This window comes from Sorex fumeus, unplaced genomic scaffold (assembly GCF_029834395.1).
Source record: "Sorex fumeus unplaced genomic scaffold, SorFum_2.1 ptg000007l, whole genome shotgun sequence".
Lineage (NCBI taxonomy): Eukaryota > Metazoa > Chordata > Mammalia > Eulipotyphla > Soricidae > Sorex > Sorex fumeus.
The window spans coordinates 42,235,579-42,262,178 of NW_026606064.1; the positions used below are offsets into that span (position 1 = coordinate 42,235,579).

Genomic DNA, 26,600 nt, shown 5'->3' on the forward strand with positions numbered 1-26,600 from the left:
ATATCAGTAGTTAAGGATGATATTTTGGGCAATTTTGTCAAATCTAAAATTGTAATAAAAAGATAGGTGATGAAGTTTTTAGAAAAGCAGGCAAGCTCAAATTCAGATTCAAGTATTTACTATCTCTGATGTATTGAACATATTACTTCATATCAATGCTTTTCTTTCTGCATTCATAAAATACTTATAATACTCTTCTGTGAAATATGAATTAATCTAATTTAAATTTTTTGTCACACCCAGTGATACTCGGGGCTCTCTACTGAGGGATCACTCTTAGTGAGTTCATATGACATTGATGGAATTGAACTTGAGTTGGTTGTGTGCAAGGCACCACCTTGCACACTATACTTTCTCTGCAGCCTTAAAGATTTCATTTTATTTTTTAAAACTTTTTTTTATTGAATCACTGTGGGACAAGACTATTACAAAGGTCTTCATGGTTGGATTTCAGTCATACAGTATTCTAACACCCATCCCTCCACCAGTGTACATTTCCCAGTACCAGAGTCCCCAGGTTCCCTCCCATCACCCCTCACCCACAAGCCCTACTTCCTGCCTGCCTCTATTCTCCTACTTCTCTGTCTCTGTCTCTGCCTTTGTCTTTATCTCTGTCTCTCTCTGTCTCTCTCTTTCTCTCCCTCTCTTCCTCTCTCTCTCTATTTCCCTCTCTCTCCCCTTTTGGGCACTGTGGTTAGCAATATTCATACTGAAAGGTTATCAAGAATATCCCTTTACCTAATTTTAACCCTCAGATCTTGTCCAGCATGATTATTCCCAGCTATTATTGTCATAGCAATCTCTTCTCTATCTTACCTACCCTCAGCCCCACACACACTTGTGGTTAACCAAAGGTTTCATTTTAAAAATGAGCCAGATTATTTTCAAATTCTGAACATTTGCAAGTATATTTTGTCAAGCTATTTTTTGTGCCTTTTTGTATAAAAATTAATTTTTATTATACCTTAGGTAACACTGTAGCACTGTCGTCCCATTGTTCATTGATTTTGCTCCAGCGGGCACCAATAATGTCTCCATTGTGAGACTTGTTACTATTTTTGGCATATTGAATTCATCACGTGGAGCTTTGCCAGGCTCTGCGGGCAGGTGGAAACGCTCAGTAGCTTGCCGGGATCTCAGAGAGGGACAGAGGAATTGAAACAGGGATTTCCGAGAGGGACGGATGAATTGAAACTGGGTCAGCCGCATGCAAGGCAAATGCCCTACCCACCGTGCTATCGCTCCAGCATAATAGCTTAGGTACTTATGATAATTAGAAAAACTTACGGTATTGATATATAGAAAATCACTACACCACACTGCCAGCAAACTGACCACAACCGTTCACCACTGTCTCTATAGCCTGATTTTCTTTCAAACTTCCCTCCATCACTACTTCACATTGTTTGTTAATGGTATTCCAGTGACAAGGGTTTGTTTTTGTGCAGTATGTATATCCTCTTCCTTCTCCCTTTGGCCTATTTAACTTAATATGATAATACTAATTACATATTCACTGTATGTGGATAGAACCCAGGTCAGTCACGTCCAAGGAAAGTGAACTACCTATTGTACTATCATTCTGGTTCCCTCTACAACTTCTTGATCTATTCATCTGTACTTAGACACTTGGGTTGTTTCCATATCCTAGCTGTTATACTAAGCACTGTAATAAGCATGGGTGTGTATTTTTTCCCATTTTATCTTTTCAAATTAATGTTTTTGTACTTGGTGAATTGATGTTGAATAGTGGAATTATTGGGTCATATGTGAGTACTAATCTTATCCATTTTTTTTTGAGAAATCTCCAAGCTTCTTTCTATACAAGTTAAACCAGACAACATCTTCACCAACAGTGAATGCAGGTTATTTTCATACTGCACCCCTGCCAGCACTGGTTCCTTTTAATAATTTTATGTAGTTTTTATACTTATCTTCCAACACAACATATTTTATGAATTTTACTCTATAATTCAACTACCATTGGATTTGCTTTACCATGAATTGATATTATTCTATTTGTAGTCTAATTTCCAATTCCAGTGAAGCACTAGATGAAAAAATAATGGGTTTATAGGCATTATTAAGTACTCTGGTAATATGAAAGGAAACACAGATTGAATCCTCATATGTACCTTTAACAAAATGTATGTTTTATCTATATCAAAATAATGGGTGTCATAAAAGCATACATCTTGTAAATGTTCATTTTTCTGTTAAAACACTGCTTAGCTAAAAGGAAACTAATAACTTGCCAACCAGTCCCAACCTACATCTTTGATTCTGCAGCCATAATTTCATATTTATGTACAGGAAGGTTATTTTTGTGAGGGATGAACAAGTCATTATTTCCCTTATTTATTCATTTCAGATAATTATCTTGTTCTTGGAAGAGAGAATTTTTTATTTTTTTAAACATGGCATCTTGTACATGTTAAATTATCAGAAATTTCTCTGTAGGTGGCCCTTGCTCTCTGGAAATATTTTAGCAAAGCAGTAAATAAAAATGTCTTCAAATATTTAAGATATTGCCCATCCAAAGTAATCAACCCCAGAGTGTGGTGATTTAATCTTATCCAACCTATTAGGAACAGTCTTATTTAATTTTTTATCTACCTACATTAATTTATACTCTCCCTATTTAATACCTTTAATACTGCAAACCCAGATTTTTGAAGGCTTGGCATAACAATTACCAATTCCAAAGAAAGCACTTAGAGGATCAGAGATTAGAGACATAGATTTAATGTTGTGTACTTAAAAGAGAGTAAGCAGGATTAACTGAACAAACAAGCCGAACCAGTTGAGCAGGACCAGCTATAGCAGACTGGTCTGGATGTCATAATGACACCAGGAATTTTTTTCAAGTGGGGATCACATTCTGTTTAGATCAAAGGGAGAATGAAGAACAGTCTGGTCACAATCATGGGAATGATATGGAGGAAGGCCAAATACTCAATTGAGTACAAAAGATAGAACCTCTAATTAATATTTCTATTCTCTTCCTGGAAACTTCCATGAACAGAAGGCCAGAATATGCATCTGTAAATGCCAGTGCTAGGCTTCCTGTGTCTTTCTAATTTTCATTTAGTTGGCTGATATTTTACATATTGCTTATTGTAGTTGCCAATTAATTAAGGTAAATTCTAAAAGCACCTGAAATCTATTTGAAATACTGTCTTTGATGTTTAAAAAAAATGAGCAAGCATAATGATGATGAATGTACAGCTTAAAAACAGTTACATTTCCTATCACATTGAACTTGCGATTTCTGTCCTAGCCAGGAAAAATATAGTACTAAACCTAATGAAAAATCATAATTGCTCTTTATAATTTCTAGTTTCTTCTTGTAGTTGATTGACCTATTCACTTTTTTTCTTTTGAGGTTTTCACTTTCTCTTCATTAACATTTTCTATACACATGCTAATTAATTATTCTAGTTTCTTTGGGAAACATAATGCATATAAATTTTTAAGGTATGAAAGTTACAAATTAAGAAAGGGAGAATTTAGAAAGAAGAGACATGTGTACAGAATTTTGTAAAGTTGACAAGGTTTAGAACATAGGCTATCTGAAAATATATCTATTCATCAAGGCCAACTGCTAGTCAGAAAATGACAGAGAAATGTAAATTATCATATCTGTTATCTATAGGGAGCATAGACCATTGTGTAAAAATTGTCCTTTGTCTTTTATTAATGATGAATATTATTCATCTTCTCGTGAAAAATGAATTACACTTTGTATTTGTTTAGTTAAAACATTAGTTTTTCTACTTTATTATATTTTATAAAGCATTTCTTTGCCTACAGCTAAGAATGATAGGAAAGGATAGCTACAATAGTACATAAAACATATATATATATACGACATATTGTATATATAAAACATATATATTTATATACTATAGTATATAAAACAGGGCCAACAGAAGATTTGCAATCAAAATGTGATCCAACAATAGTAATTTTTTCACATCTCTTTGCTTTTATTTGGTTACAAACCTTACTTATAGATGACTGATTCCACAGTAAAAGGATCACCCTTGAAACAAATGATCAAAGTCATTGTAACCAACGATTTTCTCTGTTAAACTGAGCTTACATAGGAAGGGGATTTGGGAGGATCCTTGGAAAACTTGTGATGGGAAGTGAAGTCTGGGGATGGGTGTGGTGTTGAAATTAAAATGCACAAAATCTAATTAACAGTATTATAAATCTTGGTTTTTACAAATGTGTTTTAAAGTTGGAAACAAAAAAACTCTAAAGAAATTTAATGACACAAAATATGTTTTGAATTTTAAAAATTTCCCAAAAGGGGAGCAGGTGAGGCTCCTTTCTGCCCCAAGGGACCCAACTCCGGCAGCTGAAAACCTCCAGAACTCAATCTCCACCATGTTCCAGGCTACTCTCCACACGGACTGAGCCTCACCCACGAGTAAACCTATTCCAGGACCAATATCTCATACTTCACACTACTCGTACTCCAAGAGTAACGTACCACATTTGATGAGGTTTAAAGTAGAAGGCATTGGCGGAGGGATGGGTGTTTGATCATTATATGACTGAAACTCAAACATAAAATTTTTTTACTGTAGCTCACAGTCATTCAATTAAAAGAAAATATGTAGGGACAGAGGAGATACCTTAAAGGGCTAGTAAAAAAAAAAGTAGAAGGTAACCAAACAAGGCTCAACTCTTAACAACATTAAGAATTGGGTAATCGGGGCTGGAGAAATAGTACAGTGGGTAGGGTGTTTGTCTTGCAGGCGGCCAACCCGGGTTCAATTCCCAGCATCCTATATTTTCCTCTGAACACCACCAGGACTAATTCCTGAGTGCAAAGCCAGGAGTAACCCCTGAGCATTGCCGAGTGTGACCCAAAAAAATAAAAAAAAAAAATGAATTGAGTAATCTGTTATAGAAGGGCTTACTGGTCCTTCGGTGAAATACAACAATCTTCACACACTGTCCTCTAAGGAAAGTTTTTTGCTGCATTTTCAGTGGTTTATTCATAACAAACAATACAAAATAAATTATTTCAGTTCTGCTTTGGGGCAGGGGTTTGGGTTCGGAATGGAAACATCCAAAATATGGCAGTGGGAAGGTTTAATGGTGCTGGGATTGGTGTTCAATTATTAAATGTACTGAAATATTGTGAAGTACTTTATAAAAAAATAAAATAAAGTTAACAAATATAAAAAATGTCTCCAAAAAGCAAGGAATTCCTTATGTTTGATAAAGCAAAATTTTCTTTAAATATGCAGTTATTCCTACTATTCGTCCTTTTCGCTCTGTATTCTTGGGCCCCCAGAGTATATACCCAGAAGTGGTATTGTTGGGTCAAATGGGAGCTCAGTTTCTAGTAATTTTTGAGAAACGTCCGTATTGTTTTCCAGAAAGGCTATACCAGTCAACATTCCTACCAACAATAAAAGAGAGTCCCTTTCCCCACATCCACACCAAAACCAGCTTTTGTTCTTTTGGATGTGTGCCAGTCTCTGTGGTGTGAGATGACATCGCATTATACTGCATCTCTGATGATTAATGATAAAAGTATTTCTTCATGTGCTTTTGATGATTTGAATTTCTTCTCTGAAAAAGTTTATGTTCATTTCATAACCCCATTTTCTGATGTGATTGGATTTTTCTTTTTTATCTGTAGAGTTCAACCAGTGTCTAGTATATCCTTGGTATTAACCCCTTACAGAAGGGTATTGGGTGAATATCCTTTCCCATTCTATAGTCTGTTTTTGTATCCTGGTCTTTTGAAGTGCAGAAGTTTCTTAGTTTAAGATAGTCCTATTTGTTTATCTTTGCTTCCACCTGCTTGGTAGTGGTGGTTCATCTTTGAAGATACTTTTAACTTCAATATGGTGGAAGGCTTTGTTGGCCTTTTCTTCAATGTACTTTATGGATTCTGGTCTGATGCTGTAGTCTTTAGTCCATTTTGATCTGACTTTTATGCATAGTGTTAGGTAGAGGTCTGAGCCCATTTATTTAATTTTATTTTATTTTTTGCTCAAGTGGGCCCAGTAACGTCTCCATTGGAGACTTTGGGGCTGGAGCGATAGCACAGCGGGTAGGGCGTTTGCCTTGCACTCAGCCAACATGGCCGACCTGAGTTCGATTCCTCCGCCCCTCTCAGAGAGCCCGGCAAGCTACCGAGAGTATTCAATATGCCAGACACAGTAACAACAAAGTCTCCAATGGAGATGTTACTGGGCCCGCTCGAGCAAATCGATGATCAATGGGAGGGCCTTTTTTTTTTAATTTTATTTTTTGCACATAGCTGTCCAGTTTTGCCAGAACCACATTTTATTATTTTTATTTTTTTTAATTTTTTTATTTTTATTTTTTTATTAATAAAACACCATGAGGTACAGTTATAGACTTACAAATTTTTGTCCTTGGGTTTCAGTTATACAATGATCAAGTACCCATCCCTCCACCAGCGCCCATCCTCCATCACCATGGGTCCCAGCATCCCTCCCACCCCCCATCACCCCCATCCCACCTTGCCTCTGTGGCAGGGAATTCCCCCTTGTTCTCTCTCTCTTCTTTTGGATCCTGTGTTTTGCAAGAGAGGCATTGAGTGGCAGTCATGTTTGGTCTATAGTCTACTTTCAGCATGCTTCTCCCACCCTGGGAGGATCTTCACAACACCCTTTATTTGGTGCTCTCTTCTCTATCTGAGCTTCCTTTTCCCCTAGCACATGTGACTGGCCTCCAAGCCATGGAGCAAAATTCCTGGTACTAATCCCAGCCACTCCTGGGTGTTAGTCTCCCATTTTGTTGCTTTATGTTCCCCAGATGAATGCAATCTTTCTGTGTCTATCCCGCTCTTTCTGACTCATTTCGCTTAACATGATACTTTCCATGTAGTAACACTTTTTAAAGAGACTTTCCTTGCTCCGTTTAATATTACTTGCTCCCTTGTTCGTTGATTGCCTTGAGCCGGCCCCAGTAACATCTCCTCCGTCCTAGTCCTGAGATTTTTAAAAAAGTTCCATATTCAAGAGACTTCCAGGGTTAGGAGAATGAGACCCATCATTGTTACTGGTCTTTGGCATATTGGGTACGCCACGGGGAGTTTGCCAGACTCTGCTGTGTGGACTGGTTACATTTGCTAGCCTGCCAGTTTGTCCAAAGTAGGAATGAGATAATAAGATGCCTTGCAGCCGCAAATGCGGCCATGCGCTTCTGGGAGCTGGGTTTTATAGTCTCTGGGTCTTGGCCGTTGATGGGATTACATGGCTCCAGGGGGCCAGTTGGTGGGTGTGACCCCTGCCTACTGGAATATGGAGGATCTGGGTGAAGGATGCTCAGCCCCGATCCAAGTAGGCTTGGAGATCTCAGCCCCGGGACCCACAAGCCTTTGTTCCTCTGCCGATACCTTCATGCGTGTGGAGAGTGGTCTCAGCATGGTGGTGGCTGGTTCTGGAGGTCTTCGGCTGCTGGAGCCCTGGTTGGGGCGGGGAGAGAAACTCAACCCACTCCCCTCCAAGGGGCCCCAGCGAGGACAGCCAGGCTTGGGGCCAGGAGACTCTGCGCTATTCTTGTTAAGATTTATGAATGCTTTATATACAATATACTGCACTGTAGCATTGTCCTCCCGTTGTTCATCGATTTGCTTGAGTGGGCCCAGTAACGTGTCCATTTTGACTTGTTGTTACTGTGTTTGGTATATCGAATATGTCACAGGTAGCTTGCCAGGCTTTGCCATGCAGACAAAATACTCTCGGTAGCTTGCCAGACTCTCCGAGAGGGGTGGAGGAATCGAACTCGGGTCAGCTTTATATACATTGGATATTAATGCTCTTTTAGAAGTGAGTGAATGTTTACTTCCAGTCTGGAGGGTGTCTCTTAGATAAACAATGTTTCAACACCTATTCCTGTACCAAAGTGAACTTCCCTCCATCAGTGTTCCAAGGTTCCTTCCCCTAACCCTTCCCCCACTGCTGCCTTACCAGTCTCCAACCCCAAGCCTACAACTTGTCATGTACCTTTAAAAGTTTGGTTGTTAAATTCAGGTCTCATGATTTCAGTGTTGTGTGCTCTGGTTTGGGTGTTTAATTCTATCATACTTTAATGGAATCAGTGTATGTGATTCCCTTTCACCCCTGACCCCTGTTGCTTCTCATCTGTCTATCCCCACCCAACACTCAATTATTTTTCTTCTCTGGAGAGTGTCTTTTTATTCTTTTCATTGTTTCTTTTGCAATGCCGCAAGCTTCTTAGTTTATCTAATTCCATTTGCTTGGCCAGTGAGATTAAATTATTGAAAATACCTCTAGATTAAGTGTCATGAAGCTTTCTATGTTTTCTTGAATATTGAGGAATCAAGTCTGATACTGTGGTTTTTAATCCAATCTATGTTGATATTAGTGCATGATGTTTGGAAGAGGTCTGAGTTTATATAGTTTTAAGATAGCCACTGAGCTTTTTTTATAGTGCTTTTTCTTAAGTATACTATCTTTGTTTAATTTCATGCTCTTTGCTCTTTTGTCAAATGTTAGCTGTCCACATACTTTAGGATTTGTCACTGGACTCTCAATTCTATTCTATTGGTCTGAGAATTTGTTCTTATTCCAGCACCACACTATCTTGATGACTATAGCTTTAGAGTATAATGTAAAGTTGGGTAGAGAGAAACTTTCCATATTTTATTTTTTCCTAGGATTTCTTTGCATTTTAGTGAGTTGTTTTATTTCATTAGATGTTATAATAACTTTTCTTCTATATCTTTACAAATATCAAGAATATTTTAAAAGAAACTGAAATTATACATTTTGGGGGGGACAGGATTGTCATTTCAAAACTATTTGATTCTTCCAACTCATGACCGTGAAATATACTTCCATATATTTTTCACTTTATTTTATGTTTTTTAGTACATACTTATGGTATTGTTTGTAGAAGTCTTTCACTACTTTTTGGGTTTGTGTATCTTATTTTTTGTGACCACAGCCAGGTGTTCTCAGGGCGTTCTCCTTTCTCTGTGACCAGGGATAACTCCTGGCAGGCTCCTGGTACCATATAGGGTCCTGGGATTAAATCCAGGTTTGCCACAAGTAGGTAGGGTTATCATCATTATCATCCTACCCCCCCACACACACACACGCTGTATATCTCTCTGCCTCCTTTCACTTCTTTTTAAAAACTCAGTCTGAAGAATCTGATTTTCTTTGGGGCACAATTATAAATGGGATTTAAAAAATTAATATTTATTTTTCATTGTTTACATATAGAAATGAATTTCTGCACATTGATTTTGTAACTTGCCACTTTACGGTATAAACTTACTGCTTGTTCGAGTTTTTTGTACTCTTTAGAAATCTAAGCATAGTCAAAATGTCATCTGGAAATGATAGGTTGACTTCTCCTTTTCCGATCTAAATGATTTTAATATCTCTCTTTCACCTAACTAACTTGACTGAAACTTCTAAAACTATATTGAATTATAATGTAGAGAGTGGGCAATCTTGTTCTGTGACTGATCTTAGAGGGAAGGTTTTTAATTTTTCGCCATCAAGTATGATGCCTGTTGTGGGTTCATGGTAACTTGCTTTAAATATAATGAGGAATAATTCTTCTATCCACATTTTTTGTTTGTTTTTATAATGAAATATGTTGGACCATGTTTAATGTTTTCTCTGCATCTATTGATAGGTAAAGGTAAGGTAAAGGCCCTCCCGTTGATCGTCAATTTGCTCGAGCGGGCCCAGTAACGTCTCCATTGGAGACTTTGTTGTTACTGTGTCTGGCATATCAAATACTCTCGGCAGCTTGCCGGGCTCTCCGAGAGGGGTGGAGGAATCGAACTCGGGTCGGCCATGTTGGCTGCGTGCAAGGCAAACGCCCTACCGCTGTGCTATCACTCCAGCCCCTCCCATCTATTGATATGATTGTGATTTTATTTTATTTGCATTGATATGGTGTATTGTGTTGATTGGTTTGATTATTTTGAACCATTCTTGCTTACTGGGATAAATGCTAGCAGGTAGGGCGTTCGCCTTACAAGCGGCCAACATGGCCGACCCGAGTTCGATTCCTCCGCCCCTCTCGGAGAGCCCGGCAAGCTACCGAGAGTATCTCGCCCGCACGACAGAGCCTGGCAAGCTCCCCGTGACGTATTCGATATGCCAGACACAGTAACAACAAAGTCTCCAATAGAGACGTTACTGGGCCCGCTCGAGCAAATCGACGATCCTTTTAATCATGGCTTCAGGTTGACCACTTACTTCATTTACTTCAATTCCTTGAGGTTCACTTACTGCATCACTTCACCTACTTCACTTACCCAGGTTAGACCATTTACTTAGAAAGGTTGTGGTTGTACAACCTTTAATTTTTTTATAAAAAAATTAAATTTTTTAAAATTTTTTCTATAGTTCAAATAGGCTAGTGAAGAGTTCCTTTCTTCTTGCATAGAAGCTCTATGATTGAAAGCAATAAGAAATAAACTAAGATCTTGGATTTCCTAATCAAGTAAAGCTACACACTATTTTAAGAAAGTTCTATGTGATCTGGTGTAGAATAAACAACCATTAAGAAAGGATAACATAGTTTCACTAAAACTTGCCAATTTCCATCACCACATCTTTTTTTTTAATTTTATTTTTTTGGGTTTTTTTTGGGGGGGTCACACCTGGAGATGCATGAGGGTTACTCCTGGCTCATGTACTCAGGAATTACTACTAGTGGTGCTCAGGGGATCATATGGGTTGCTGGGAATCTAACCCGTGTTGGCCACGTGCAAGGCAAATGCCCTACCCACTGTGCTATCACTCCAGCCCCAGCCACATATTTTTACAAAAATTTGCACAGGATTTTTTGCTCTCAATAGGAACAGCAAATTTGTTAACTATGTATTATTTACTAATAGATTGCAATGACTTCATAATGCATTATTTTGGTCATTAACGTTGTATTTTAAACATGAACAAGTTTTTGCAAGTATAAAATAATTTTAAATTCAATGCTTAATTTGTCGTTATCACACCTGACATCTTTCTCTATTTTTAACTTTTTTAATCCAGTATTTTTATTTCTAGCATTTAAAATATATTTTAATGATTTAAGTCTCCAATGGAGACGTTACTGGGCCCGCTCGAGCAAATCGATGAACAATGAGAGGACAGTGACAGTGACAGACCTTATTGAATCATCATGCTTTATAAGTTATTAAGTAATTTGTGAGCTTGAAGCAGGCAATGTTGCAACACCAGTCCCTTCAGCAGTTCCCATTTCCCTCCACCAGTGTCCAGTTTCCCTCCTGCTCCCAGTCTGTCTCTATGAGAAAGCACCATTTTTTTTTAAGGCACTGTGATTTACAATATTGTGACTGATAGGGCATCATACATATATCTCTTTCCTTCTTTCAGCACCCTGCCCTCTTCTTCCACCAATATTTTAGTTTCCTTCCCTGACCTAACACCCACCCTCCAGTGCCAAGCTCCATAATGAAGATCAACCTCATGCTTTTCGTTAATATTATCTTTAGTCATTTTTTAGTCCTTTACAATGTTTCATTATTTCTCACATATGAGAGTGATCATTCTGTGTCTGTTACTCTCCCTCTGACTGACTTCACTAAGCATGATACTTTTCAGGTCCATCCATGTAGCAGCAAACCGCATGACTTTATCTTTTCTTTTTTTTTAAATTGAATCACCAAGAGATACACAGTTACAAAGTTGTTGATGATTGAGATTCAAACATACAATATTCCAATATACCCATCTCTTCACCAGTGCACACTTCCGGCCACCAATGTTTCCAGTTTCCCTACAGCCTGCCTACCCCACCCTCCTGCTCCCCTGCTGCACAGCCTGCCTCTATGGTAGATACTTGTCTTCTCTCTCTGTCTCTGTCTCTGTCTCTGTCTCTGTCTCTGTCTCTCTCTCTCTCTCTCCTCTTTTTGTCCCTCTTACTTTCCTTTCAGGCACTGTGTTTTGCAAAAATGTTACTGAAAGGGTGTCCTGCATATTATTTTGCCTTCTTTCAGCACTCAGTTATTGTCGAGGGTGATCATTTCCAACTCTCATTGTCATAGTGGTCCCTACACACTCCATGCCCGTTGGTGGCATGCTTTCTATAATGGACCAATCTTCCTGGCCCTTGTTCTACTGTCTTTGGGTATGATTCACTTTCTACTATATGGTCATGGTCACGGTCCTCCCGTTGTTCATCGATTTTCTCAAGCAGGCCCAGTAACGTCTCCATTGGAGACTTTGTTGTTACTGTGTTTGGCAGATTGAGTACGTCACGGGTAGCTTGCCAGGCTCTGCCATGCGGGCGAGATACTCTCATACTCTCGGTAGCTTGCCAGGCTCTCCGAGAGGGGTGGAGGAATCGAACTCGGGTCGGCCATGTTGGCTGCGTGCAAGGCAAACGCCCTATCGCTGTGCTATCACTCTAGCCCACAAGAGCATTTTCTCCAACTTCAAACTGTACAACATAGTAATCAAATAGTTACTATGATTATTTGACTAATGGAATAGAACTTAAAATCCAGAGTATATGATCAGTTAATCTTAACAAGAGGTATTGGGGAAACTGCTTGGCTATTTGCGAATTTGAAAAAAAAAAAAGAATCAGAACCCTGTCTAATGTCATGCAGAAGACTCAAATCGAAACGGATTAAAGATCTTAATGTCAGACCTGAATATATTGAAGAATATATAGACAGAACTCTCCATTGAATATATAGACAGAACATTGAAGCTAGAGACATTTTAAGGATACATGCTACTGGCCAAACAACTGGACACAAAGATAAACAAAGGGGCACTACACTAAATTAGGAAGCTTATGCACCCCAAAGGAAATAGTGACCAGAATACAAAAATACCTCACAGACCGGGATATTTTTTTTCCCATCCACTTATCTGATAAAGGGTTAATATTCTAACTATGGGCTGGAACAATACCATAGCAGGTAGGGCATTTGCCTTGTACTTGGCCTCCCACAAGGCCAACCTGGGCGACTCAGTTTCGATTCCTCTACCCCTCTCAGAGAGCCTGGCAAGCTACTGAGAGTATCTCACCTGCACTGCAAAGCCTGGCAAGCTACTGGTGATTTATTCGATATGCCAAACACAGTAACAACATGTCTCACAATGGAGATGTTCCTGGGCTCGCTCAAGCAAATCAATGAACAACATGAGGATAGTGACAGTGACTGTAGTCCAAACTACATGAAGCACTGGTAAAAACTTATAAGGGGGGGCTGGAGAGATAGCACAGCGGGTAGGGCATTTGCCTTGCATGCGGCCGACCAGGGTTCGATTCCCAGCATCCCATATGGTTCCCTGAGCACCGCCAGGAGTAACTCCTGAGTGCAGAGCCAGGAGTAATCCCCGTGCATCACCAGGTGTGACCCAAAAAGAAAAAAAAACTTATAAGGGGGAAAAAGTCAAACTTCATCAAAAAGTTGTGAGAGAAAAACAAAAACTTCCTTAAAGAACAAATAAAAATTGCCAAAAGGCATATAAAAATTATCTCTATCATTAATCATGAGAGGAATGCAAGATATCACCTCATACCAGTGAAACTGGCACTCATAAAGAACAACTGGGACTGGTGTGAATATGGGCAAAGAGGGATCCTCATTCACTGCTGGTGGGAATGTTGACTGGGCCAGATTTGGAAAACAATATAAACTTTCCTCAGTAAACTAGGAACTGAGCTTCCATATGTCCCAGCAGTTCCACTTCTGGGAATATACCCTAACGGCTCCAAAATGCAACACAAAAAGGACATTTGCACTCTTTTGTTCATTGTAACACTATTCATAATAGCAAAAATCTGGAAACAACCCAAGTGCACAAGAATAGATGACTAGACAAAGATGCTATGGTACATATAAGTGGAATAATATGTGGCTGTTAGAAAAGAAAAAAAGTCATAACATTTGATGGTGTATGGATTGATCACGAGAGTTAGTGCCATGCTGAGTACAATGAATCAGAGAGAAAGGAATAGACACAGAATTATCTCACTCATTGTTGGGATATAAAGAGACATAGTAGGGAAATAAATAATACCCAAAGACAATAGCAACAAAGTTCAGGAGACCTGGTCTTTAGTTGAAAGCTTGCTACAGTAGGGGGAGGGAGGAAAGGACAGGGAAGTCTCATATCCACTGTTACGATGATAGAGGGAAGAGGCATCTGGGACCAGAACTGGATGCTGAAAATAGGTGACATGTATGATATCCCTTTAGAAACAATACTGCATACTATAAGAACTAAAAGGAAATAAAGAAACAAAAAAAGGTGCCACCAGAGGCAAGCTGAGGGACAGGATAGAAACTGGGGATACTGGTCGAGGGAAGTGGACAATGGTGAAGGGATTGATATTTGAATATTATATGACTGAAACTCAATCATGAGTAAATTTGAAACTTTAGTAATTTGTGATGATTCAAATTAAAAAAGAAAATCCTAAATATAGTAATATCTCATTTTTATTTGGCCTTACGAATAAAATGTTCTGCAAATGTGATTGTTTCCACATGAGTAATCTTACCTTTCAAATGTCAATGCTAAGAAAAAGTATAATATTTTTATCCATTTCTAAATGACCATTTCCTTCTATTCTTAAACAAAAAAATACTTGACAAAAAAATCTTCCCTTTATAACTCAGAATGATCATGATGAATACTTAACATTTTACTATTGTAGCATAATTTAGTATACTTTATGTTGATACTTTTTCTTTTATGCAAAATCTGTATTTTTCTTTTTTTTTTTTGCTTTTTGGGTCACACCTGGCAATGCTCAGGGGTTACTCCTGGCTCATGTACTCAGGAATTACTCTTGACGGTGCTTGGGGGACCATATGGGATGCTGGGAATCGAACCTGGGTCAGTCATGTTGGTTGCGTGCAAGGCAAACGCCCTACCCGCTGTGCTATCGCTCCAGCCCCTGTATTTTTCTACTTTTAAGTAGATTTTTGTCTAAATTTTTTCTCTTTATACAGGAAAATGAACAATTGTTGGCTATTATGTTCAGAAATCATGATTGACAGGAATTAAAACAACTCTGACATTATTATTATTGTTGCTATTATTATTATAATTATTTGACTCACTTGACATGTTTTTCCTTTACTTGAACATTATAGAGAGTGTTTTGGAGGCGCTAAGACTATATTAGACTATATTATATCAGGAATTAACCTTCTACTTAAGGAATATATTTCTGTTTTCAAAGTATGTTATAAACATGGAATTAAATAAAAACTACATAATTTTATGTATATAACTATAGATCTAAGAAATACATGCCTCTTTTATAACACACGTTTCACCCTATTATCTTTAACTAGTGTGTCTCAACAGCAAACTTTGCTATGCAGAATTCCCTTTGCATTTAAAGAATTTTTATAATGCTCATTCAGGGATTGGGGTGGAGTAATGGCATGCATGCTTCAGAGTTTAGAAATTACTCTTCACATAGTACTAGTTGCTTGAAAATGGAGTTTTATTTGTATGATCATGACTTAAATATCTCAATGAAAAATAAACTAAAATTCTATAATAAGCTTTTTATTCTACTTAACTGAGTAAGTGATGTGAATAACATACGTACTAGAAGATTAATTAGTAATTATTTTTGCCAAGAAGCATAATGTGATAGAGCCATCTGGTATGCCATTATAGGGAGGACAATCTTGATGGATTACTCTTTAAACCCTCCTAGCTCTCAGATCTAAGAATGTCAGTGGTCTTCCAGATTCTGACTAAGATGAAGGTTGTGCTGAGATTTGGAAGAAGCAGGACCATTGGAAAGTATAATTATATGATTATCACTAGTGATAGGTCTTTTTAAAAAAATCTTGAGAACTTTATCTCATAGCTGCACTAACATTTCTCGGGTATTTTGTGCAGTTATCACCATGATTATTTTTTCCCATAACAAAATGCCTAAAACACCCAAGTCTAAAATAGTATTTTGAGTAGAAAATATGAACATCTGTGTTATTTTCAGAGAACTGAACAAGCTGTTCATCAGTGCAGTACAAATAGCTTACCTTTTTATTATATTGTTTTTCATATTTTGATGTTTTTATTCATATATTTATTTACTTATTCTGCAAACATTGACTCAATAGCTATTTGTGCTATTGATATGCAAAGTTCTAAGCTTACAGTCTTAAATGAAGCAGAAAGCTCATGCAAATAAACATGGATCCTTTACAGAAGTCATGCTTTATTTGGGAGTGCAGGGACAGAGAACACACCAGGTAATTCTCAGGGTTTACACATGGCTCTGTGCTCAGGAGTCATTCCTAGAGGAGCTCAGGTGACCGTATGGGGTAGTGGGAATAGAACCCGAGTAGGCTGCATGGAAGGCAAGGCAAGCACCTGACCAGCTATACTATCTTTTCAGCCACTGGAAATTGGGTTCTTAAGACCTGAATAATCTCTTCTATAATTTCTATGCTTTACAGATTACTCTTTGTTCAATGAATTTAAAAGCATTTGTAAATACTGTTAAAAATTTAGTCCTTAAATAATTAGTGGTTTGATTGACTTTTTCATCTGAAGTATGTGGGAGCTGTAGCACTGTAGCACTGTCCTCCCATTGTTCAGCGATTTGCCCCAACAGACGCCAGTAACATCTCCATTGTGAGATTTATTGTTACTTTTTTTGGCATATCAAATACCCCTTGGGGATTTTGCCAGGCACTGCTGTGTAGGCGGGTACTCTCAGTAGCTTGCCAGGCTCTCCGAGAGGGATGGAATAATTGAACCACAGGTCTGCCATGTGCAAGGCAAATGCTCTCCCATTGTGCTATCGCTCCAGCCCACCTGGAAGCTAGACTTTTATTTTGTTTTGTTTTTTGTTTGGGGGCCAAAATTTTTGTGCTTAAAGATTCTGTATAAGGCCCTAACTATCCTTAGGGACCACTCCTGGATCAAACCAAAGTCAGTGGCATGTATAGTTTGTGTCCTATTTCGTGTACTGTTTCTCCAGCCCCCAAATGGAGAAACAGTTTAAAACTTTAATCTTACTGACACTCCCACCAAAAAAATGTACAGAATTAAAAGCATTTAAAATTTATCAAAATAAATTTTTCTTAGTAAAGTGTGGTGCTGAGACTTCATTGAGGTTAGTGAAATAGTAATGCATATAGTAAAATTATACAAAAATACTATACTGGTCCTCAAAAAAAGTAGGTGTAATAATTCCAGTTTCACCAGGCAAGCAAACCTAAACTATGGTGTAGGATAATTATTTTATTTCTATAATTAATAATCAAGGAAGCTTCATGTAGGTCAAATTATGTTAGTACTGCATGATAAAAATGTGCAAATAATTTTTCATTGACTCATCCAATGGATACAGGCAATATTCTCTAGGTTCTCTCTGTATTTTATTTTTTTTCTTATCTGAATCCACAATTTAGCACTAGACTCTTTTCTCTTCTTTGTTTTCTTATACTCAGTGCTGTGCTTAGAGCTCCAAGATCTACTCTGTATCTTTCTGAGCTGTTTTCCATTCTCGTGTCTTCTTCAGGTACCATCATTCACCGTATCATTGTTAAAAACATTGTTAATAATCTCCTAAACTTCATTCATGTTCTCATAACATGACCAACACTATAAGTATCTGTTTATTGTTAGGAGCCAGCAATCTTCATAGATCTTCCTACCATTTTAATTTTATAGATAATCCATGACAAAAACAAAATGCTTAGAAAAGATGAATTTATTTGTGATTATAAATTTCCTCATTAAATTTAATTAGAACAAATTTATGGAAGTAATTTCCTGAAAGAACTTTAGGTAAAATAACTCTCACCACATTAGTACCAGGAATTTTTCTCCATGGCTTGGAGGCCAGCCATACATGCTAGGGGAAAAGGTAGCTCAGATAGAGAAGGGAGCATCCAAATAAAGGGTGTTGGGAGGATCCTCCCAGGATGGGAGAAGCATGCTGAAAGTAGACTATAGACCAAACATTATTGCCACTCATTACCTCTTTTGCAAACTACAACACCCAAAAGGAGAGAGAGAACAGAGGGGAATGCCCTGCCACAGAGGCATGGTGGAATGGGGGGAATGGGGGGTGGGAGGGATACTGGGATTCGTGGTGGTGGGAAATGGGCACTGGTGGAGGGATGGGTATTTGATCATTGTATAATTGAAACCCAAGCACAAAATTTGTAAGTCTACAACTGTACCTCATGGTGTCTCACTAATAAAAAAATTATTCAAAGTAGCATTACTTAATAACAATAAAGGCTTTAATGCATTAATCTGGTTCTTTAATTACAAGTTGTTTGCATTGTGGGTTGTGTATTGATGTATTTTCGCTTGGGTGTATACAAGTTAATTCTGGATATTTGCAAATAAATTTGTGAATAAGAATAATAAAAAAATTACTCTCACCTATTGTGTGTCTACCATGCATAAGAAAAAATACTTTAACATTCTTATATATTGTCTGATTTTTTGGTTTGAGGTCACCAGCTGTGAACAATGGCAGTGCTTAGGTGCTACTCCTGCCTCTGTGTCAGGGATCACTCTCAGTGGTGATTGGGGAATGGGGAATGAAACAGTGCTAGGGATAGTATCTGAACCTCCTGCATGTGGAAAGTATGTACTTATCTCTCTGCCCTGTTAAGTGTATTCTTATTTAATTCTCATACCATCCCAATGAGATAGGCCTATTATCTTAGTTAATAGATGAAAAAGGCATAATCTAAGTAACAAAAGTTAGTAGATCCCTTCAAAAGTTTAGTTCTTCCTAAAACATATATTATTTCCTATTTTAAATTATAGAATATGTGGTTATATAACTACATAAATGTTAAGAAGCTCTTGACTTTGAGCTAATACCAAACCACAGAGCCATGCTTAATCTCATACTTAAGCATGAGATTCAAATTACAATAATCAGTCTTAAAAATTGTTAATGGAGCAAAGTTGGTGGTGAAATTGGTGTTGGAACATTGTATGCTGAAAAATATGGTATGGACATAATTGTAAATCATGTCAATCATATAAATCATAATTGTAAATCATTTAAATTTGAAATTTTTTTGAAAAAAATGTTCTTTTGTACAAAAATGAACACTTTGTACATAAGAGTTTTGGTTGGGAATATGAAGAAGATGACTGAAACACTTAATATTATGTATTCCAGGGATAAAGCAAAGAGAATAACTGGAAATAGTTCTTTATTAGTCCTGAGAACAAAGCACTAAATGTATAAAGAAGAAGAAGTTAACAATTAAAATTTTTCCAATATAATAGAATTCAATGCAAATCTAAGATAAACTGTACTTAAAATAATACATAATATATAAAATTTAACAATTATTTTTTATTAGCCAATATAATCATGAAAGAGGTAAGATGACATGGGTTTTTTTTATGCCCAGCCCTATAATAGAAAGTAGCTTAGTGACATTAGGTGACAGTAAGTGTCAAAGTTCTTCATGATTAATGGGAACAAAAGATAAATCCATATAGTTTTAAAACTGTTGTAGAACCCAAAAGATAAATATTATAGCTACTTATCTAAGAAATGAAAATACGTAAGTTGTATATGATATACAAACATCATTTTAATAGTTATATAGATAGATATGGTTATGTTATAAAATACTTTCATAGTTCATAGGCTTTGAGCTATCAAAATTATGTTTTTCACAAAAAACAATAAATTTATTAACCAAATTTTATTAGCTGTTGTTGAAAGAGATTTTTGTTCATATAAAAGGAACATCATATTATGTTCCAACTATTTTATAATTTATTTGTAAATATAAACTTTGTGATGTTAAAATATACTCTATAGTTCATAATTAGAATACACTACATAGAATAGTATGGCCTAGAAAGTCTGGACTGTTGCAAGGTCATTGACTCTTCATGATATAGAAGCATAGTTATAGATGCTTTATTAATCCCTGATAGCCTGTCTTAGTAATGGCACATACAATTAGAAAAATTGTTAATAGTATAAGATATGCATGACACAAATCAAGAAATGATAAAACTGATATTAAGTTTAAAGTGTTACATAAATGTCATAGAATTAATTAAATAAAATTTATTTAATAAATAATAAATGTAATTGTTCATGAAGTATTGACATAAAGAAACATATGCCCCATCTATAAAATAAAAAGCCAGATTCTATGATTCATGAAAAACTTCTAGTTTTAATGTTCCATAAATATTATACTTTTGTGGGTTGTCATTATGAGGTAAGGTTGATCAATAATCTAGTTCTATACCAAGATCTGGTTGGTATAGATCTAGTTCTATACCAAGAACTAGATCCACCTTAAAAGCTTATGTGAAATAACTGAAAGAAAGAAAAAGCAAAAAGCAAAAACTGGATTTTCAGGATGTCAACAGCCTGGGTGTAGAATGCACTCAAAATGAGGCCAGAGGGATAATACAGTGGTTAAAGCACTTTCCTTGTATGAACCTAACCTAGTTTTGATCCCCAATACACCATATGGAATCTCAAGTTCTGAGCACTGCTGGGAGTGGCCCAAAATCCTCCACCCCGAATATGCAAAAAATGTCCTACACTACTTTAAATTAGCACTTAAAAAAAGCTTTGATATGCATTTTTGTTTGTTTTCATGAAACAGTGGAAGCGCTCCATTTGGGAACATTAATGGCTGCCCATGGTTACTTCTTTCCAATCTCAGATCACGTTCTGACACTCAAGGATGATGGCACCTTTTACCGGTTTCAAGTAAGTTCAATAAAAGACACTTTAATGGTAAAACAGAATTTTGTATTTTGTTTATTGTTTTTACAGAACTTTTGGAAATTTTAACTTATACTACTTTAGTATAGGCTTGTTAGAAAACAGTAAGTACTAAACCAAAAAATTTAAAAACAATAAACAGATAAAGAGTATCATTCCTAAAGATGATTTGCTAAAACAAAATTGTGTGATGATGAGTTAAATAAATCTGCCTAATGTCTTAATGGAAATGTTGAAGGCAGAAGAATAATTCATCTGTAAATTATATTTAATAGGAAGAACTTGTAAATAACAATTTAGTTTTGTGACCCCAAACTATCTTTCATATAAGCAAATTCTCATTAAAGCCAGATGGTAGATTAGCAAGCTATTCTAACTGTTAGGGCTCTGAGGTCTTCCTTTAAGTATGTGGATATGATTATTTTCATGTGTATACTCATCTGAAACAGAAAGGCAGCACAGAGAACTTACAAAGTGACAAGAATCATTTGTAGTCTTTTTAGATGACACAGTTGCTGTTATTATTTTAAGGAGCGATAGCACAGTGGGTAGGGCGTTCGCCTTACAAGCGGCCAACATGGCCGACCCGAGTTCGATTCCTCCGCCCCTCTCGGGGAGCCCGGCAAGCTACCGAGAGGATTCGATATGCCAGACACAGTAACAACAAAGTCTCCAATGGAGACGTTACTGGGCCCGCTCGAGCAAATCGACGATCAACGGGAGGGCCTTTACCTTTACCTTTACCTACAGTATGGTTCATTCATAACTGACAAGTTTGTTGTATCTGACTAGTAGAATTTACATGCTTTAAAAATGGAGGCTTTTAAAATGAAGACAGGTATTGCCAAAATTCAAACTCTAACTTAATTCATACATGTAATGCTTTTTGAGAAATCTCTCTATTCTTAACTTTCAAACATTGTAATATTCTTCTTACCAGGAGGTGTTCAAGGGCTATTCCTAGCTAGCTACATGCTCCTAGCTAGCTACATGCTTGAAGGTCATTCTTGGCGGAGCTCCAGGGACCATTCAATAGCAGAAATGGAACTTAGTTTTACCACATGCAAGGATGTGTTCAACCAATTTTGCCATCTCTAACCTAAATAATCTTTAGGCCTGATAAAATTTTCACAAACACTGAATACAATATAAGAATTTTTCCATCTTCATAATAAGAAAAATCTATAAAAGATTTATTTGTACCACATCAGATGTATATGAGAAACTTTGGATATAGTTTATTTATTTAGGGAAAATTCTCTAATTCAATGTTTTTCTTAAAACAATTTGTCCTACACATAGTCCAAATATAACCATGATGATTTAAATTAGCATTACTTGCAAGTTTTAATCCACTCTTATTGTTCTCACACTGAACAAGTGTACGATGCTTAAAGATCTTTCAAATGGGCAAGGGATAGGTATAGAATGAGCTGTTTCACTGCTAGATTGTCAAGTTCAATTTGCCTAGATTGAGAGGAAGAGAAACAAAGAAAAGAAACAAAGAAAGGAAGGAAGGATGGAAGGAAGGAAGGAAGGAAGGAAGGAAGGAAGGAAGGAAGGAAGGATGGAAGGAAGGAAAGAAGGAAGGAAGGAAGAAGGAAGGAAGGAAGGAAGGAAAGAAGGAAATAAGGAAGGAAGGTAGAAAAACAGAAAAAGAAGGAAAGAGAGTGAGAGAGAAAGAGAGATGGAGGGCTAGAGAAAAGGAAGGAATGAAGGAGGGAAGAAAGGAAGGAAGGAAGGAAGGAAGGAAGGAAGGAAGGAAGGAAGGAAGGAAGGAAGGAAGGAAGGGAGGGAGGGAGGGAGGGAGGGAGGAAGCAAGGGAAGAAAGAGAAAAAGAAAGAAGGAAAGAAAGAAATATAGGATAATAGATGGTCTTTTATATTATTTTGGGGAGTGATGACCTAAGAATTAACTGATTATTTGATTCTAGACCCTGAAATGTGGCATTGATCTGCCAAGCAGCATTGGGGGCTGCTGGAATTTCTTGCACCTGGAAATGCTATGGGGCCATAAGTTATAAGAACTGAGCTTTGGGCCCCATGTCTGCAACATTTTAAGCTAACCCTCTGCCCTGTTAATTTCTTTAATTACATAATTAACTTGAATCTTATTTTAATACCAATTTACATTTTGAATGAAGTCTAAATGAGTCATATTTATAAATATAGTAATTATAGATATTTAAAACCCAGGCCTAAAATGCAAAAAAAATACTTCCAGAAAAGTCAATCATAACTGATTTTCTGCTATGTCTACTAACACATTCATCAGTATATATTTGAAAAATCTAATAATAGAAAAAACATTCTTGTACAAAGTGTTTACTTCAATTTTGTGCTTTTATCAAACAGCAGAAAATTATTTGCTACATGTAAGATAAAATTGAAGTTAATGGAAGAATTTTTAATTATGAATTAAAATTAGAAAGTACATAAAATATGTTCATAATTTCTATGGTAACAATGATATTCCAATTGTTAGCAATCTATAAAGTTTCAGATCTGAGTTTCAGACAAAACTTGTAATTTAGACTTGTAATTTTATAGGTATGTCTCAGTTTTTAAATTTTTCTTAGTTTTTTAATATGTTTTCAATCATGTTTTTTTGTGTTTACTGTATGATAACAATTGTCTAATTGTGCTCTTGCTACTTGAATTGAGCTCTGACATCAATCTACAGGTCACTTTTCTACCTTTCTTCACATTAAGTATATGTGCCAAAGATCATGGAATAATGACTACAAAGTTTGGGATAAGATTTTTCATAGCTTTAAAAAAAGCCAACACTGAGCGTCCAGAGAAATGGTATGGCAGGTAGTTTACTTACCTTGCATGTGACTAATCCATGTTAAAGATCTGGGACCCTATATGGCCTATGGTCCTTCATCCTTCCAGGAGTGATCCTTGAGCAAAGAGCCAGGAGCCAGCCCTGAGCATCTCTTTGTATGATACCAAAATAAAGCAGAAAATTAAACTAACAAAATTCATAGATTAAAAATGTTTTAAAAATCTAATAAATAAAATAAAATAAAAGGTCCTCCCATTGATCATCGATTTGCTCGAGCAGGCCCAGTAACGTCTCCATTGGAGACTTTGTTGTTACTGTGTCTGGCATATCGAATACATCACGGGGATCTTGCCAGGCTCTGCCGTGTGGGCGAGATACTCTCGGTAGCTTGCCGGGCTCTCCGAGAGGGGCGGAGGAATCGAACTCGGGTCGGCCATGTTGGCTGTGTGCAAGGCAAACGCCCTACCCGCTGTGCTATCGCTCCGCAATAAAAATCTAATAGAACTCTAAAATAAAATTTCAAGTTCCAACTAACTATAGGAATTTAATTATTTTTCTATTTAAAGAATTGTGATTTACAACATTATTGCTGAGTATTAGTCATATAATATTCCAATACCAATCCCACCACCAGTGTCAACTTCCCTCCACTAGTGTTTCCATACTCCTTTCCAACTTTCCCAACCCCCCCACCTCACCACCTACCACCCTGACAGACACATTTCAAAGTTTGGTGATTGTAGTTTAGATTTCATATGTTTAGTGTTGTAGAGTCTGTGTTTTGAATATACAATTGTATCACTCTACCACATCATTGGTATACCCAAGGCTCTGACCCCTATTCCCTAATTACTTCCCCTTTCTCATATTTTTCTTTTCCTTCTGGATTTCTTTCCTTCTCTGTTCTCCCTATTCTCTAGGGTCAAAGCTGCAGCAAGAGAGAAGAAAACCCTCAAAAACAAGGACTTTTTAAATGTTTTATATTATCTTTTACAACAAACCAAAATATTTTTTCTAGAAAAAATACTTGCTATATTAGTTAAATAATCTAATGTCCACGTAATATCACAGGATAAAAATGTTCCTTTATTTTACAGTAAGAATGTTCTTACTAAATGACAAAATAATTATTTTAAATGTTAAAAATACAAATGAGAACATGATCTTTGAAGAAAAATTCTGACTAGAAAAACATATACATTCCTGAGAACACACAAGCAGACATCCATCAAAATAAAAAAGGTAATCCAAAGGGAATAATACAATAAATCTATAAAAAGTATCTCAAAAACTAGAATTCCACATGAAAGCAGTATTTTAATGTTTACTAGTTAATATTTTTCCCAACTGCTGCTCCCCTAAAATATGTAGCCATTTTTATTTCTAAGATATCTATCAAATCTCCATCTCCCCAGAGTCAAGTTGGAGTCAGGTAACGTAAAAAGGAGCCATAGTAAGACTTGATATCCCTTAGGTTAATAATTCATTTTAGTCCCTAAATTTCTGCCATCACTTTTTAAGTGCATACACTATCAATAATCTTGTTTTAATGTAGCAGTTCTCAAGAAAAGAATAGAGGGGAAGTTAACACCCCCTAGGAACTGAACAGTTTGGAAAATACTTATTTCAGAGTCAAATTGATTTTCCCTAATTTTCCATTTTCCTTCTTGAAATCACCTCCTCTGTGAGGTGACTGATCAGACAGGTAATTGGATTCAATCCCAAATATGTTTGTTTCACACCAATAATTAATATAATTGACTAATCAAAGACAATTAAGTATACAAGGATGATGTCTGCAATCCATTATTCTGCAAGGAAACGGTTGACAAAACAAACAGGTGATCATAACTTTATTCATGTTGCCGAGTGAAATCTGTTCAAGTGGAAGGGCTATATAAATCCTTTCAAAAACTATAAAATGTTCATTTTTTTAGTCAGTGTAATAGTCTTTCTTCAGTCTGTGCATTAAGAATTTTTGTTTAAATAATTCAATTAGATATTTTATCTTTATGATAATTGACAGAAAGTTGCAGTAGATGTACAAAATATTAGATATCTGCTAGTGCTGAACATAGTTTGAAGCTGAACAATTACTCAATAGAGTAAATGTAGAATAGAAAGTTTACATTCACTTTCTGAGTATATTTTTGTACTGCAAAACATATAGTACTACTATTTATAATATAAACTATCCTAGATAATATTAAAAGAATATACAATTCATAAACATGAAACTTTACTAAGTTTTTAATGTGACTAACCTAGGTACAACTTCTTTTCATTTCACAGACACCTTACTTTTGGCCATCAAATTGTTGGGAGCCAGAAAACACAGACTATGGTCAGTGCTATGTCTTTTAGCTTTATTAATTGAAGCCTACTGTCCGAATTAACACAAACTTGCATTTTATACCTTTGTCATTGAGAAAAGATAAGTAAAATGCTAAGAGTCATTATTTCTAACGTTACTTATGAATGATCTTTCTTGAAAAGTAACTAAACTTATTGGTAACGTTTTCCATGGTGACTATTAAATTTGAAAATGTTTTCTTCTAGTAGGTTAAAGAATTGTAAATAAGCTATTAAAATATTTATTATTTTCATGGAGTTTTGTCTGCTAGAAGAGACTAATTTTTTTCCACCAGCTATGTGCTTTGTTCTAAATACTTTGTCCTTCAAATGCTCTATCTTTTACACTTTTATATAAGATATGCTAATGTTCAACATGGCAAGGCCAAGTTCAAGCAAAAAAAAAGTGCAATATGAAATTTAATCATCATCAAATTTAGTGAATTTAACATGAAATCAGTTTAATAATTAGGATTTTTTTCTTTGTGGGTCACACCCGGCAATGCACAGGGGTTACTCCTGGCTTTTGCACTCAGGAATTACTCCTTGCAGTGCTCAGGGGACTGTGTGGGATGCTGGGAACCAAACCCGGGTCGGTTGCATGCAAGGCAAATGCCCTATCTCCTGTATTATCGCTCCTGCCCCTAATAATTAAAATTTTAGTTAACAATTCATGGATATAAACTGGTTCCACAAAAGTATTTATC

General features: G+C 36.4%; 1 protein-coding gene across 3 annotated transcripts in view; it reads left to right on the forward strand.

The window, feature by feature from the left end:
• RGS7 (regulator of G protein signaling 7) overlaps positions 1-26,600 on the forward strand; it is a 468,689-nt gene that overhangs the window by 323,427 nt on the left and 118,662 nt on the right. For all 3 annotated transcript variants that reach the window (XM_056130847.1, XM_056130848.1, XM_056130849.1), the window contains exons 5-6: positions 20,630-20,736; positions 25,834-25,885. In XM_056130847.1, coding sequence (XP_055986822.1) covers positions 20,630-20,736; positions 25,834-25,885 — 159 coding nt within the window. The remainder of the gene's footprint in view (positions 1-20,629; positions 20,737-25,833; positions 25,886-26,600) is intronic.